Raw genomic sequence first — 14,764 nt, forward strand, 5'->3', positions numbered from 1 at the left:
AAATCCACATCACTCCCAGAGTAATGTCAATTCAGTTAAGTTGGGTTAACAGGGTTACCACTTGAACAGAGAACCGCCCATCCTGTCATTAACTGATTTGGACCAGTCCATAAGCTAAGAGCCATCATTGGCTTGTAGTGGTGTTGATATTCCCTTGTCCTGTAAAGTATTGGTTCCCAATTAAGGGTACAAGTCTAGGACCCCTGGGGGTACTTGAGAAGACTCATGAGACTATAGGCCTACTGGTAAAATGTACATTATGGTATACTTCAAGGGTACTCCAGGCAAAGCAACATTTAGTTGGTGGTACAGTATTGTTCCCACATTTTGACAGAAGAGGCCTGTTATTATTGCAATAAAATAACTTTTTATTATCATAAACATAACACATTTCCAATATAATTTATTTTGAGGAATATTTCTTTAAGAATCCACACCAATAAACCGCCTCCAAATCGTTGCATATCGAGGAGCCATTACCTGATTGGTCAAGGCCACGTGTAGTAGGCACTTTAAGGACATAAACTAGGATGTGCAGCGTTTTTATGGCGTCGACAAAGGTAGGCGAGGCTGTGTTGGCCCTTCTATCATTGAGCATTTACGAGATATACAATAATACGTTAGCCTTTGCTGTATTATTCTCATCAACAAAAACGAGACTACTCGTTAACGACTAAGGTGAAACTCCATATGATTATTCATTTTCGTGTTCGTGTGTTGCACCAAAGATACTGGATATACGAGATGCTTGTCTCTGCCCTAACAATGGGGATTCGTTGTCTACAGAGAATAACGGCGGGCTCCCCCCTAATTCCTTTCTTTAGATAGGTGGATACGTCTCGTTTTGAATATTCTATGAGGGGTCGGCCGCTTGTAAAACAGTCTCGAATTTCAACAGGGACAACTCTTGTATAAAGTGTTTTTTCTTAAATCTGCCTGGATGTCAGTGCGTCACACATATCAGTATACTCGTAACAACCCAAGCATTACCGAACTTCTATTATATCAAATAAGCCACACGTATAAAAATATAATTTCCTTTTTATCTTGACTAAATTCGACACTCATTGCCCCGACCCCATACAAAAACTCCTCACATAAATAATGATCTGCTTAACGTGGACAGATTTTGGGCAGAGACACGCTCTCGCTTTGCCTCTTCCTATCTGGTTGCACTTGCATTCAGTAGCATCTATGGATCACACGATTACATAGAATAGACGTAAACGGAAGAATCAAGGACAGGACGGTTCCAGGGGCTATTTATTACTCTGATGCTGTTGCAAAAGGAACGAAACGGGGAGGGACTTATCTGAATTTGTCCAATAGAAACTCGTGGTTGGACATGATTACACCCCTGATGTTCTGAGATTCTCTCTGGTGTTTACAAAACCACTTCTGCTGTGAGATTATTATATCATGAGAATGCTGCTAGATTCGCATATCAGGACCTGTTTAAAGGCGTTACGTGGTCAATCTGATGTTTGCATTGGCCGTTCAGCATTTACGACGATAAGCCTCTGCAGAAGTCAGGGCATGTATACTTATTGCGCTTTGCGGAGCAGCGCAGATCTGTTGTCAAGGAATGAGTTTGTGTTTATACAGGACCTCCCATCCCCACCTACCGTCACCCAACCATGTCAATGCGAATGAGCTATATGGAGCCCTCCACATTGTTACAACATTTGGGAGTCGCACGGCGGTGCTGTATGGAGCTCAATTTGGCCTCTGCATGCCACCAGAGGCTCCGGGATTGCTTTACACCATCCATATAGAGTATCTGACCACATTTTCGGATCAAGCATTAATCGGCTTTTAGACAAACGCTATTTTTAACGGTAGAGCAAAGGATGGCTCTATATGGGAAATTAATTGCCGCAGTATTGCCGTTATAATGACTACAGTATGCATGGAATGCCAAGGCATAATTGTATAAAAGTGTGTATTCTAATTTAAAATGTATGTTGTTCTGTACCTATCTATTAATGTTATGTAGGAGTAGCTGCTGCTTTAGCAATAGCTAAAGGGGAGCCTAATAAAATACTAATACTAGCAGCTCAAGACATTAGCTAGTTAGACTGCTGCACCATTTGAGATCCCTAAACTAAGGTACTGCATCTCAGAGCTAGAGGCGTTACTACAGACCCTGGTTCGATATATTAGTATGATCCCTGCCTGATATTGCTGTCTAAGGGATGATGCTCAATAAAACCTGGTCTTTTCCCCACAGAATTCAAATGAAGAAGCACTCCAGCAAGATGAAGAGCAAACCTGGGTAAAAGCAACACAACAAAACTAAGATGTCTAAACACCATCAAGACCCCATCAAAACAGAGTGTGGAACACAGTCAGATGATGTTGACTGCAATAGAGAAGAACTAGACATTAGCCAATCACCCTACATTACTAAAGGGGTATGTATCAGCTCCATCCAAATCAAAGAGGAACCAACAGACTTTGAGCAGCAGGGAATGGGAGAGGAACCAAACCGTTCTGTTCCTTCCTTCCAGAAGAAGCACATCAAACATCAAAATACATCCAATCCAATGACCGGATGTAGCAAGATATCATGGAGTCCTGTGGTGACGCTAACAAGATTGTCTAATGTAAGAAGAGTTAGTGGTCTTTCCCAACATGTGACAGTAACTGGACAATAGTATTTAGACTTTTGCTTCATGCATACTGTGGTTTCTTCATCTTTCTAATCCATAAGGTGGTGGTTAAGACTCTTCTGCGAGACACTAAAGTGTGTTTGGTGAAGGAGGAAAACCCAGACGAGACAGATGGAGGTAGGGCATAGTTCATACATCCAGTCCATCCTCCACACTGCATTTGAAATGGATGATGGGATTACTTGAACATCATTTGAACATTAATTTACCAAACTTTGAAATTAATTTTCAGCAAAGATATTTACTCAAGCATTTTATTGTTGAATGAGGAAATGTAGGAAATCACAACTATGTTCTGTTTCCTCTCTCCTCCCATTGCTCTCTTCTCACTCTTTCTACCATCCTTCCACTGCTCTGTCCCTCCCTCTTCCTCAGTCTCTACTTCTCAGTTCTTTCCTTGTCCACACTGCACCATTTCCTTCACTGATTGTTACTTCCTGGAGAATCACATCAAGACCAAACACCCGAAGCAGTACCTGGCCATGCTGAAAAGCCACGTCTCAAAGAGTAAAACCGTGTATGCCCCCACACACAGCTGTCCCCACTGTAGCTGCATGTTCCATACCCCACGGCAGCTACACGTCCACACCCGTCAGGCCCACCCCTCTGCCCCGCTAAGGAAACTCCACCCCTGCCCTTATTGTGCCCGGAGCTTCCAGTACATAGCCAGACTGCATACTCACTGCAAGGTTTGGCACAAAATGTCTGTCGCTTTCATCGATGGATACCTCAGTTGCGCTGACTGTGGAAAAAGCTTCAAGAATTCCTGGGGACTGGGGCCTCACCAGTGTCACAAACCTGAGGACACTAAGCCCGAGGATGGCCCTGTCTATATGAACATTGGCATGCCATGCTCAGAGTGTGGCAAAAACTGCTCTAGTCCTCGGAATCTGCGCATTCACATGCGCACACACACCGGCGAGAAGCCCTACGTCTGTAAGGAGTGTGGCAAGAGCTTCTCAGAAGACAGCAGTTACCGCAAACACATGATGATACACTCAGGGGTCAAGCCATTCAAATGCCAGGATTGTGGAAAGGGTTTTGCCCGGATGGGGCGACTCCGAGTTCACATGACTATTCACTCTGGCGAGAAGTCTTTCTCCTGCTCCAAATGTGACAAGCGGTTTGCATACAAGGACTGTCTGAATCTTCACCTGCGCACACACTCAGGGGAGAGACCTTTCAAATGTACTGTGTGTGGTAAAGACTTTGCTTACAGAAATTATCTGAAGTTGCATCTGAAGATCCACAACAATGAAAGGAACTACCATTGTGGGGTTTGTGGGCTGAAGTTCATAAACAGTGCAGCATTGAAAACCCACCAGCGCACACACACTGGGGAGAGGCCTTTCCATTGTACAGTGTGTGACAAGACATTTTTTCGACATGAACACCTGAAGAACCACCAGCGCACTCACACAGGTGAGAAACCATACACCTGTACCGAGTGCGGTAAAAGCTTCACTCAGTCTGGAGATCTGGCTAAACACAAGCGCATCCACACTGGGGAGAGGCCATTTGAATGTTCTGAATGCCACCGACGGTTTATCTGTTCTGCTGATCTGACCAGACACACGAGGATCCACAATAACTCACGGCCATATCCCTGCCAAGAGTGTGACAAGAGATTCCGCTTGGCCAACCACCTTAAAATTCACATGAGGACCCACACTGGGGAGAGACCATACTCCTGCCCCCGCTGCCATCGCACCTTTTCTCGCACCCACCACCTCACCGGTCACCTGCCTAGATGTCGCTGAATGATGAAATTGGACTATATAAATCAACTTTTTTACTCTTATTGTAGTTATTTAATAAGGGAACAGTGGGGTACAGAAGATGATTTTGTGCCCGACTCTGACCTTGTAATGCTAATAAATGTTAATGACAATAAAGGCCCCTATATTCTGTTGTGTAGTTTCTGGTGTTTTTGTGTATGCCAACTTGATTGAGTTGGAGGCGTGCGTAGCCAATAAGGGAGTCATACAACATACATTTCAGTCTCCCAGTATTCATTGGACTGCACTGGCTGGTTTTGATATTGCAGGATGTCTGACTCTGCATATTACAATATGCAAGCTATTGAAGAGGAATGATTCAAGCTCTTAAAGTCTGCATGGTCAATCCGCCATCTGCAGTGGCAGTATAGCATTTACTAAAATGCAGCCACCGCAGTAGTCAGAGGAAACAAACCTTTTAAGTAAGTAGGTTTGTGTTTATACAGGACCTTCTGCCCCCACCTACCGTCAACCAATCATGTCAATGCTGAGCTATAAAGAGCCCTCCACATTGTTACAAAATGTGAGAGGAGCACAGCGATGTGGTACAGAGCTTGATTTGACCTCTGCATGCCTCCGGAGGCTCACACCCGCCATACAAAGCCTCCGACCACATATGCAGATCAAGCATAAATAGGTTTTTATGCTACATTATCATTCCCACATTTTGATAGTCAAATGAGGACATAGGGGCATTCTCAATTGGTTAGCTAACTCTTCCATCCTCTCCTTGCCTCCTTTTGAAAAAGGTCAAAGGTGATCAAGGAAATTTGCCACCTGTAGCTCTAACTCCAAAAAGTTTTGGGACACTAAAGCCCATGGAGAATAAGAGCCCCTCCTCCCAGCTGCCCATTGCACAGAGGCTAGGTAACACTGTCACCACCGATAAATCCACGATAATCGAGAATTTCAATAAGCATTTCTCTACGGCTGGCCACACTTTCCTCCTGGCTAACCCAACCCCAGCCAACAGCTCCACACCCCCCCAGCTACTTTCCCAAGCCTTCCCAGCTTCTCCTTCACCCAAATCCAGATAGCAGATGTTCTGAAAGAGCTGCAAATCCTGGACCCGTACAAATCAGCTGGGCTAGACAATCTGGACCCTCTCTTTCTAAAATTATCCACCGCCATTGTTGCAACCCCTATTACCAGTCAGTTCAACCTCTCTTTCGTATCTCCCTAGATCCCTAAAGATTGGAAAGCTGCCGCAGTCATCCCCCTCTTCAAAGGGGGTGACACTCTAGACCCAAACTGTTATAGACCTATATCCATCCTGCCCTGCCTTTCTAAAGTTTTCGAAAGCCAAGTTAATAAACAGATCACTGACCATTTTGAATTCCACCTTCTCTGCTGTGCAATCCGGTTTTCGAGCTGGTCACAGGTGCACCTCAGCCATGCTCAAGGTACTAAACGATATCATAACGCGCCATCGATAAACGACAGTACTGTGCAGCCGTCTTCATCGACCTGGCCAAGGCTTTCTGCTCTGGCCATCACCGTATTCTTATCGACAGTCTCAACAGCCCTGGTTTCTCAAATGACTGCCTCGCCTGGTTCACCAACTACTTCTCAGACAGAGTTCAGCGTGTCAAATTGGAGGGCCTGTTGTCCAGACCTCTGGCAGACTCTATGGGGTACCACAGGGTTCAATTCTCGGGCCGACTCTTTTCTCTGTATATATCCACGATGTCGGTCTTGCTGCGGGTGATTCCCTGATCCACCTCTACGCAGATGACACCATTCTGGATGTATCTGGCCCTTCTTTGGACACTGTGTTAACTAACCTCCAAACGAGCTGCAATGCCATAGAACACTCCTTCCATGGCCTCCAACTGCTCATAAATGCTAGTAAAACCAAATGCATGCTTTGCAACCGTTCGCTGCCCATACCCGCCCGCCCGACTAGCATCACTACTCTGTACGGTTCTGACTTGTGTGGATATGTGGACAACTACAAATACCTAGGTGTCTGGCTAGACTGTAAACTCTCCTTCGACTCACATTAAACATCTCCAATCTAAAATTACATATAGAATCAGCTTCCTATTTCGCAACAAAGCCTCCTTCACTCACCCCGCCAAACATACCCTCGTAAAACTGAGTTTTTGTATGGAGGTCAATGAGAGTGTAGAAATTGGTCAACATAAAAATGTATGGCTTATTTGCTACGTGATATTTATTTGATCAAATAGAAGTCGTGTAATGCTGAAGTGTTTAAAAGTGTACTGATATAAGTAGGACACCTGACATACTGGTAAAAAGATGGCTATGCATATTCTTGTTATGAGGCTTGTCGCGTAGCATCTCTCAGCTAAATACGGGTGGTTGACGCAAACAACCCTCGTCGAATATTCAAAAAGGATTACAATTATGAGACGCATTCACCATTCAAAAGAAAGTATAGGCGGGAGCTAGACAGCCCGCTGTGCTGATTTGTGGACATCGACTCCCATTGTTCGGGCGAAGAGATATGTATCTTGTCAGTATATCTATAATCTTTGGGTATAATAATAACTGGAGACTGTGTCCAAGATTTCCGCCTAATGTTTTCAAGGTCATCTACTCACATTCGCATACGCTGATTCATGGACCGTCTATATCTGGTTTATATGGACCAACATCACATAGCGCACTAGCATTCAGTGTGCACAGGGAGCAGTGACGACATCAGACGTCATCCCTAAACATGGCAGACATTGGATGAATATAAAATGTTAATATTTCGGCTGTGAGTGATAAAAAAATAATCGGCCTCAACAACAATTATTTGAATAATTAAATGTATGTTTTGTGCACAAAGGCTATGACTAAAGTGTCTTATTAGGAATTTTAAAATCTGACTTCTCGATGTGGTCATGTTTCGAAATGTTATTTCTGGGCCGAGCGTCAGGTAAACTGTAGTACCGAAGCTAATCTCTAGGAGCAGTCGAAACGGTGCATCTCCGTGGCCCCTTGATTCTGCCCCATTCAGAAATGGGTAGTTCTACTTGTGATCCTTGGGACGTCCCTGCCCTAACGCTAACTGTAACCTTAACCCCTACCCTTCCCCTACCTTAACCATAACCCTTACCTAACCCTTTCCTTAATTAACCATTTTACATTTCAACTTCAATGGGGTAAAGTCAGAGTTGGGATGTCCCAATGAACCCGGATAGCATGGATTTTTAGCAATATCGAAGATTTTTATAACTAACCCAAGATAGACCACAGCCTGTCATTTCCAATGGGAACAAATAAGTCATAGTGGGCAGAACAAGCAAGGACGTGGGCATAGCCAAGCACAAGCTAGTGAGATCCTATTGGCCGTTCTAGCAAGTATTTGCATTTTTCCGTTAGGAACCACCTACTCTGTGCGGGTGTGCATACAAACATATATTTAACAGATGTTATTGTGGGTGTAGCGAAATACTTGTGTTCCTAGCTCCAACAGTGAAGTAACATCTAACAATTCACAACAATACACAAATCTAAAAGTAAAAGAATGGAATTAAAAAATATATTAATATTTAACACAAGCAATGTCGGAGTGGCAAAAATACAAAATATAGTAGAATAGAATACAGTATGTACATGAGTAAACAGATGAGATGAGTAAACATTATTAAAGTGACTAGTAAGCATTAAGGTCTACAGGTCTACCTACACATGTTATATTCGGCGCATGCGACTAATAAAATTTGATTTAAATTAGTGTTCTATTATTAAAGTGGCCAGTGATTCCATGTCTATGTATATAGTGCTGCAGCCTCGAAGGTGCAGGGTTGAGTAGCCGGGTGGTAGCTGGCTAGTGATGGCTTTTTAACAGTCTGATGGCCTTGAGATAGAAGCTGTTTTTCAGCCTCTCTGCCCTAGCTTTGGTACACCTGTACTGACTTCTCCTTCTGGATGATAGCGGGGTGAACAGGCCGTGGCTCAGGTGGTTGATGTCATTTGATCTTTTTGGCCTTCCTGTGACATCGGGTGTTGTAGGTGTCCTGGAGGGCAGGCAAATGGGCAGACCGCACCACCCTCTGGATAGCCCTGCGGATTTGGGCGGTGCAGGTGCCGCACCAGGCGGTGATACAGCCTGACAGGATGCTCTCAATTGTACATCTGTAAAAGTTTCTAAGGGTCTTAGGGGCCAAGCCAAATTTCTTTAGCCTCCTGAGTTTGAAGAGGCACTGTTGCACCTTCTTCATCACACTGTCTGCATTGGTGGACCATTTCAGATTGTCAGTGATGTCTACACCGAGGAACTTGAAGTTTTCCACCTCCACTGCAGTCCAGTCGATGTGGATAGGGGTGTGCTCCTGTAACGGATGTGAAACGGCTAGCTTAGTTAGCGGTTGTGCGCGCTAAATAGCGTTTCAATCGGTGACGTCACTTGCTCTGAGACCTTGAAGTAGTGGTTCCCCTTGCTCTGCAAGGGCCGCGGCTTTTGTGGAGCGATGCTTCGAGGGTGACTTGTTGATATGTGCAGAGGGTCCCTGGTTCGCGCCCGGGTATGGGCGAGGGGACGGTCTAAAGTTATACTGTTACATTGATGCTGTTGACCCGGATCACTGGTTGCTACGAAAAAGGAGGAGGTGAAAAGGGGGGTGAGTGAAACGGTTAGTGGTGGTGCGCACTAAATAGCGTTTCAATCGGTGACGTTACTTGCTCTGAGACCTTGAAGTAGTGGTTCCCCTTGCTCTGCAAGGGCCGCGGCTTTTGTGGAGCGATGGGTAACGATGCTTCGTGGGTGACTGTTGTTAATGTGTGCAGAGGGTTCCTGGTTCGCTCCCGGGTATGGGCGAGGGGACGGTCTAAAGTTATACTGTTACACTCCCTCTGCTGTTTCCTGTAGTATACAATCAGTTTTTTCATTTTGTTGACTTTGAGGGAGAGGTTATTTTCCTGGAACCACTCCACCAGGACCCTCACCTCCTCTCTGTAGGCTGTCTCGTCATTGTTGGTAATCAGGCCTACTACGTTTGTGTCGTAACTTGATGATTGAGTTGGAGGCGTGCGTAGCCATGCAGTCATAGGTGAACAGGGAGTACAGAAGGGGGCTGAGCACGCACCCTTGTGGGACCCCTGTGTTGGTGATCAGCAAAGTGGAGGTGTTGTTTCCTACATTCACCACCTGGCCTGTCAGGAAGTTCCACAACCCATTTGCACAGGGCGGTGTTCAGACCCAGGGCCCCAAGCATTAATGATGAGCTTGGACGGTACCATTGTGTTGAAGGCTGAGCTATAGACAATGAACAGCATTCTGCCGTAGGTATTCATCTTGTCCAAATGGGATAGGGCAGTATTCAGTGCGATGGCAATTGCATCCTCTGTGGCTCTATTGGAGCAGTAAGCAAATTGAAGTCGGTCTAGGATGTCAGGTAAGGTAGAGGTGATATGATCCTTAACTAGCCTCTCAAAGCACTTCATGATGACAGAAGTGAGTTCTACGGGTGATAGTCATTTAGTTCAGTTACCTTTGCTTTCTTGGGTGCAGGAACAATGGTGAACATGTTGAAGCAAGTGGGGACAGCAGGCTGCGATAGGGAGAGATTGATGTCTGTAAACACTCCAGCAACCCAATTCGCCCTTCCACTCCTTCTAAACAACTTTCTTTTTTTTTTTACTTTGGTAAAGGGTAAAATCAACTAAAATTAGTCCACTCTGTTCGTAACAGATTCTAGTTTTGGGAACAGAAAACTGTATTGAGATCAAACGTTTCGTCAATGAGAACATTAGCATAATGTTCCAAAATCCATCTCACTACATCTTCAAATTCGCCATTGGGAGGTGGATGACGTCAGCGCTATCACCGTCTAGTGATTTTAACGCTGTCTATGCTTCAATGAGATGTGGCAGGCTTTCTCCCTGGGTAAAGCGGTGGTTTGAAAATATGTTGTTGTCTTTGATACTCGTGCCCCTCTTCACAACAAACCCCCTCAATTATGGGAGTCTCGGACTAAAGTATGTAGCGAACGACAGAGCAGCGGAAGAATTTAGTGCAAGTTATCAGGCTCATTCTTATTATACTTCAGTGGCCAGGCTAGAACACTGGCCTTCTTCTCATCATATACGTTGTGAAGTGGGAATTCCTACTGGATGCTTCAGATTTATACATCCGGTAAAACATCTGGTACCTTGTTCAATGGTTTCCACTAGTTACCAAAGCCACAAAATCAAAATTGGTTTCGACATAAGGTTAGCAGTGTGGTAAGGTTAAACCCACATTTCTGAGAAATTGTAGAAATAGGTTCCGTGTGGCTCAGTTGGTAGAGCATGGCGCTTGTAACGTCAGGGTTGTGCATTCGATTCCCACGGGGGAACCGTACAAAAATGTATGCATTCACTACGGTATATGAGTGTCTGCTAAATGAGGTAGAATGTACAAAAGAGGCGGGGTTTATGACTTTGTAGCTTTTGTAACTAGTGACGACCTTGTTCTATCTGTGGTGGAACGTTGCGGACATAGACCAGAAAGTGCAGCGTTTTATGACGTCAACAAAGGAAGCGAAGCTGTGTGCCATTCTATCATTGAGAATTTCAAGATACAAAGTAATTGGCCTTTGCTATGTTGTTCTCATTTACAAAGACTAGGCTACTAGCAGCTCAAAACAGTAGCTAGCGAGTTGGTTGCAACAGTAAGTAGAGTTTGCTGCCTGTAATATAATCCTATAACGAGCTATGCTTATGTCTTGAGCGGGTTGGGAGCAACATGAATGCTAATGTCATATTGAAGGGTTAGCTGACAACGTCACGAAAACTTTGCTTTAATGGGGCAGAACTCCTTGTGTTTTGATTCTGGATGTCCAACTAGCTAACAATGACTAGAAGCTGCCGTGTGGGGAATCGTTTCATATCGTTTTATTCGTTTCTTGATAGAATGTCGTTTTTTGAGGTGTTTTAACTGTTGCCACGTCATCTATGCTATAATGGCTAAATTCTGCTAGCTAGCTAACCAACAACTGTAACGATGTATTTGAGAGACAGGTTCTCATTTTGCAGCAAATGTATTTATGTATTCAATAGACATTGGAGACGAAATATAGTTTTACATGTTATCAACAATTTAAGACACCCCGGTTTGTTTTGCCCTGGTTGTGTGCGCGTCGGTTTTGTTACTAAACAACCAACCCGTATATAGGCCAATTATTACTGGTAGGTTGACTGTTAGAAACGTATGCAGTTACATTTATTGTTCATGCAGACCTGTGGTTTCTTCAATTACCCGATGATTGGTCAAATCAAATTGGATTGGTCATATACACATGGTTGGCAGATGTTATTGCGAGTGTAGCGAAATCTAACAAGTAATATCTAACAATTACAAAACAAAAGCCTAATACCCACACATCTAACTAAAGGAATGGAATAAGAATGTATACACATATGGATGAGTAATGTCAGATCGGCATAGGCTAAGATGCAATAGATGAGTAATGCAAGATATGTAAACATTGTTAAAGTGGCATTATTAAAGTGACTAGTGTTCCATTTATTATAGTGGCCAATGATTTCAAGTCTGTATATAGGCAGCAGCCTCTCTGTGCTAGTGATGGCTGTTTAACAGTCTGATGGCCTTGAGATGGAAGCTGTTTTTCAGTCCCGGTCCCGGCTTTGATACACCTGTACTGACCTCGCCTTCTGGATGATAGCGGGGTGAACAGGCAGTGGCTCGGGTGGTTCTTGTCCTTGATGATCTTTTTGGCCTTCCTGTGACTTATAATGTTGCATGGTTTATTAATATGATCACTGCTTGGTATAGCTCTCTAAGGGTGATGCTCAATAAAACCTGCTCTTTTCCCCACAGAATTCAAATGAAGAAGCACTCTAATCAACAAGATGAAGAGCACACCTGGGGAAAAGCAACACAATAAAACCAAGCGGACTAAACACCATCCAGATCCCATCAAAACAGAGTGTGGAACACAGTCAGATGATGTTGACTGCAATAGAGAAGAACCAGACATTAGCCAATCACCCTACATTACTAAAGGGGTATGTATCAGCTCCATCCAAATCAAAGAGGAACCAACAGACTTTGAGCAGCAGGGAATGGGAGAGGAACCAAACCGTTCAGTTCCTTCCTTCCAGAAGAAGCACATCAAACATCAAAATACATCCAATCCAATGACCGGGTGTAGCAAGATATCAAGGAGTCCTATGGTGATGCTAACAAGATTGTCTAATGTAAGAAGAGTTAGTGGTCTTTCCCAACATGTGACAGTAACTAGACAATAGTATTTAGACTTTTGCTTCATGCATACTGTGGTTTCTTCATCTTTCTAATCCATAAGGTGGTGGTTAAGACTCTTCTGCGAGACACTAAAGTGTGTTTGGTGAAGGAGGAAAACCCAGACGAGACAGATGGAGGTAGGGCATAGTTCATACATCCAGTCCACCCTCAACGCTGCATTTGAAATGGATGATGGGATTACTTGAACATCATTTGAACATTAATTTACCAAACTTTGAAATTAATATTGAGCAGAGATATTTACTCAAGCATTTTTTTTGTTGAATGAGGAAATGTAGGAAATCATAACTATGTTCTGTTCCCTCTCATCTTTCTCTTTCTACCTTCTTTCCACTGCTCTGTCCCTCTCCCTCAGTCTCTTCTCCTCAATTTTTTCCTTGTCCACACTGCACCATCTCCTTCACAGACTGTTACTTCCTGGAGAACCACATAAAGACCAAACACCAGAAGCAGTACCTGGCTTTGTTCAAAAGCTATGTCTCAACAAGTAAAACTGTGTATGCCCCAACACACAGCTGTCCCCACTGTAGCTGCATGTTCCATACCCCACGACAGCTACACGTCCACATCTGTCAGGCCCACCCCTCTCCCTATCTAAGGAAACTCCACCCCTGCCCCTATTGTGAACGCAGCTTCCAGTACATAGCCAGACTGCATACTCACTGCAAGGTTTGGCACAAAATGGCTGTTACTTTCATCGATGGATACCTCAGTTGCACTGACTGTGGAAAGAGCTTCAGGAATTGCTGGGGACTGGGGCCTCACCAGTGTCACAAACCTGAGGACACTAAGCCTAAGGATGGCCCTGTCTGTCTGAACATCGGCATGCCATGCTCAGAGTGTGGCAAAAGCTGCTCTAGTCCTCAGAATCTGCGCATTCACATGCGCACACACACCGGCGAGAAGCCTTATGTCTGCAAGGAGTGTGGCAAGAGCTTCTCAGAAGCCAGCAGTCATTGCAAACACATGATGATACACTCAGGGGTCAAGCCATTCAAATGCCAAGACTGCGGAAAGGATTTTGCCCGGATGTGGCACCTCCGAGTTCACATGACCGTTCACTCTGGCGAGAAGCCTTTATCCTGCCCCAAATGTGACAGGCGGTTTGCATACAGTTATTCTTTGAAGCTTCACCTGCGCACACACTCAGGGGAGAAACCTTTCAAATGTACTGTGTGTGGTAAAGACTTTGCGGACAACGGTTATCTGAAGACGCATCTGAAGATCCACAACAATGAAAGGGACTACCATTGTGGGGTTTGTGGGCTGAAGTTCATAAACAGTGCTGCGTTGAAAACCCACCAGCGCGCACACACTGGGGAGAGGCCTTTCCATTGCACAGTGTGTGACAAGACATTTTTCCGACACGCACACCTGAAGAACCACCAGCGCACTCACACAGGTGAGAAACCATACACCTGTACTGAGTGCAGCAAAAGCTTCACTCAGTCTGGAGATCTCACAAAACACATACGCACCCACACTGGAGAGAAGCCGTATGAATGTTCTGTCTGCCACGGCTGCTATACCTCTTCAGGGGATCTGGGCAAACACATGAGGATCCACAATAACTCACGGCCATATCACTGCCAGGAGTGTGACAAAAGCTTCCGCATGGTCGGTCACCTTAAAACTCACATGAGGACCCACACTGGGGAGAGACCGTACTCCTGCCCCCGCTGCCATCGTACTTTTGCTCGCGCCCACCACCTCTCTGGTCACCTGCCTAGATGTTGCTGAATGATTAGATTATTTATATACAGTCAACTCTTTTACTCTTGTAGTTATTTAATAAAGAACAGTGATGTACAGAAGATGGTTTTGTGCCCGACTTTGTTGTGTTAATAACAATAAATGGTAATGTCATTAAAGGCCGCTATAATCTGTGAAAGATGCCATGCCTGTTGTGTGGTTCTGGTGTTTTTTGTATGTTTTCTTTGAGCTGAAATAAGAGAGTCATATCACATACATTTCAGTCTCCCAGTTTTCTATTGGTAAACCATCATTGGCCTGCACTGGCTGGTTTTGATATTACAGTAAGTTGTACATTTCATATTACAATTTGAAAGCTTTTGAAGAGGATTGATTCA

The 14,764-nt window shown here is 44.4% G+C and overlaps 2 protein-coding genes across 4 annotated transcripts; both read left to right on the forward strand.

Annotated features, from left to right (window-relative positions):
• The first annotated feature begins 500 nt into the window (after nucleotides 1-500).
• Nucleotides 501-4,582, forward strand: LOC139389795 (zinc finger protein 436-like). The gene is made up of 4 exons (XM_071136751.1): nucleotides 501-560; nucleotides 2,231-2,606; nucleotides 2,714-2,789; nucleotides 3,048-4,582. Exons 2-4 carry the CDS (start codon nucleotides 2,301-2,303, stop codon nucleotides 4,430-4,432), a joined length of 1,767 nt encoding a protein of 588 aa, XP_070992852.1. The 5' UTR covers nucleotides 501-560; nucleotides 2,231-2,300; the 3' UTR covers nucleotides 4,433-4,582.
• A 6,242-nt stretch (nucleotides 4,583-10,824) lies between these two features.
• On the forward strand, nucleotides 10,825-14,565 carry LOC139405783 (zinc finger protein 436-like). 3 transcript variants are annotated; one of them, XM_071148205.1, is made up of 4 exons: nucleotides 10,825-10,972; nucleotides 12,228-12,607; nucleotides 12,715-12,790; nucleotides 13,030-14,565. In XM_071148205.1, exons 2-4 carry the CDS (start codon nucleotides 12,260-12,262, stop codon nucleotides 14,412-14,414), a joined length of 1,809 nt encoding a protein of 602 aa, XP_071004306.1. In that variant the 5' UTR covers nucleotides 10,825-10,972; nucleotides 12,228-12,259; the 3' UTR covers nucleotides 14,415-14,565. The 3 variants fall into 3 exon arrangements, with proteins under 3 accessions (XP_071004306.1, XP_071004305.1, XP_071004307.1); XM_071148204.1 differs by having other exon boundaries at nucleotides 10,876-11,058; XM_071148206.1 differs by lacking the exon at nucleotides 10,825-10,972 and adding an exon at nucleotides 11,119-11,575.
• The last annotated feature ends 199 nt before the right edge of the window (nucleotides 14,566-14,764 follow it).

The sequence above is a fragment of the Oncorhynchus clarkii genome, chromosome 3, assembly GCF_045791955.1.
Source record: "Oncorhynchus clarkii lewisi isolate Uvic-CL-2024 chromosome 3, UVic_Ocla_1.0, whole genome shotgun sequence".
NCBI lineage: Eukaryota > Metazoa > Chordata > Actinopteri > Salmoniformes > Salmonidae > Oncorhynchus > Oncorhynchus clarkii.

Excerpts from the sequence above, each read along its gene's own strand:
- LOC139389795 (XM_071136751.1), top strand. The coding sequence starts at position 2,301 with ATGTCTAAACACCATCAAGACCCCATCAAAACAGAGTGTGGAACACAG. Across the intron at positions 2,607-2,713 it reads CGCTAACAAGATTGTCTAAT|GTGGTGGTTAAGACTCTTCT; the intron begins GTAAGAAGAGTT and ends CTAATCCATAAG. Across the intron at positions 2,790-3,047 it reads CCCAGACGAGACAGATGGAG|TCTCTACTTCTCAGTTCTTT; the intron begins GTAGGGCATAGT and ends CCTCTTCCTCAG.
- LOC139405783 (XM_071148205.1), top strand. The coding sequence starts at position 12,260 with ATGAAGAGCACACCTGGGGAAAAGCAACACAATAAAACCAAGCGGACT. Across the intron at positions 12,608-12,714 it reads TGCTAACAAGATTGTCTAAT|GTGGTGGTTAAGACTCTTCT; the intron begins GTAAGAAGAGTT and ends CTAATCCATAAG. Across the intron at positions 12,791-13,029 it reads CCCAGACGAGACAGATGGAG|TCTCTTCTCCTCAATTTTTT; the intron begins GTAGGGCATAGT and ends CCTCTCCCTCAG.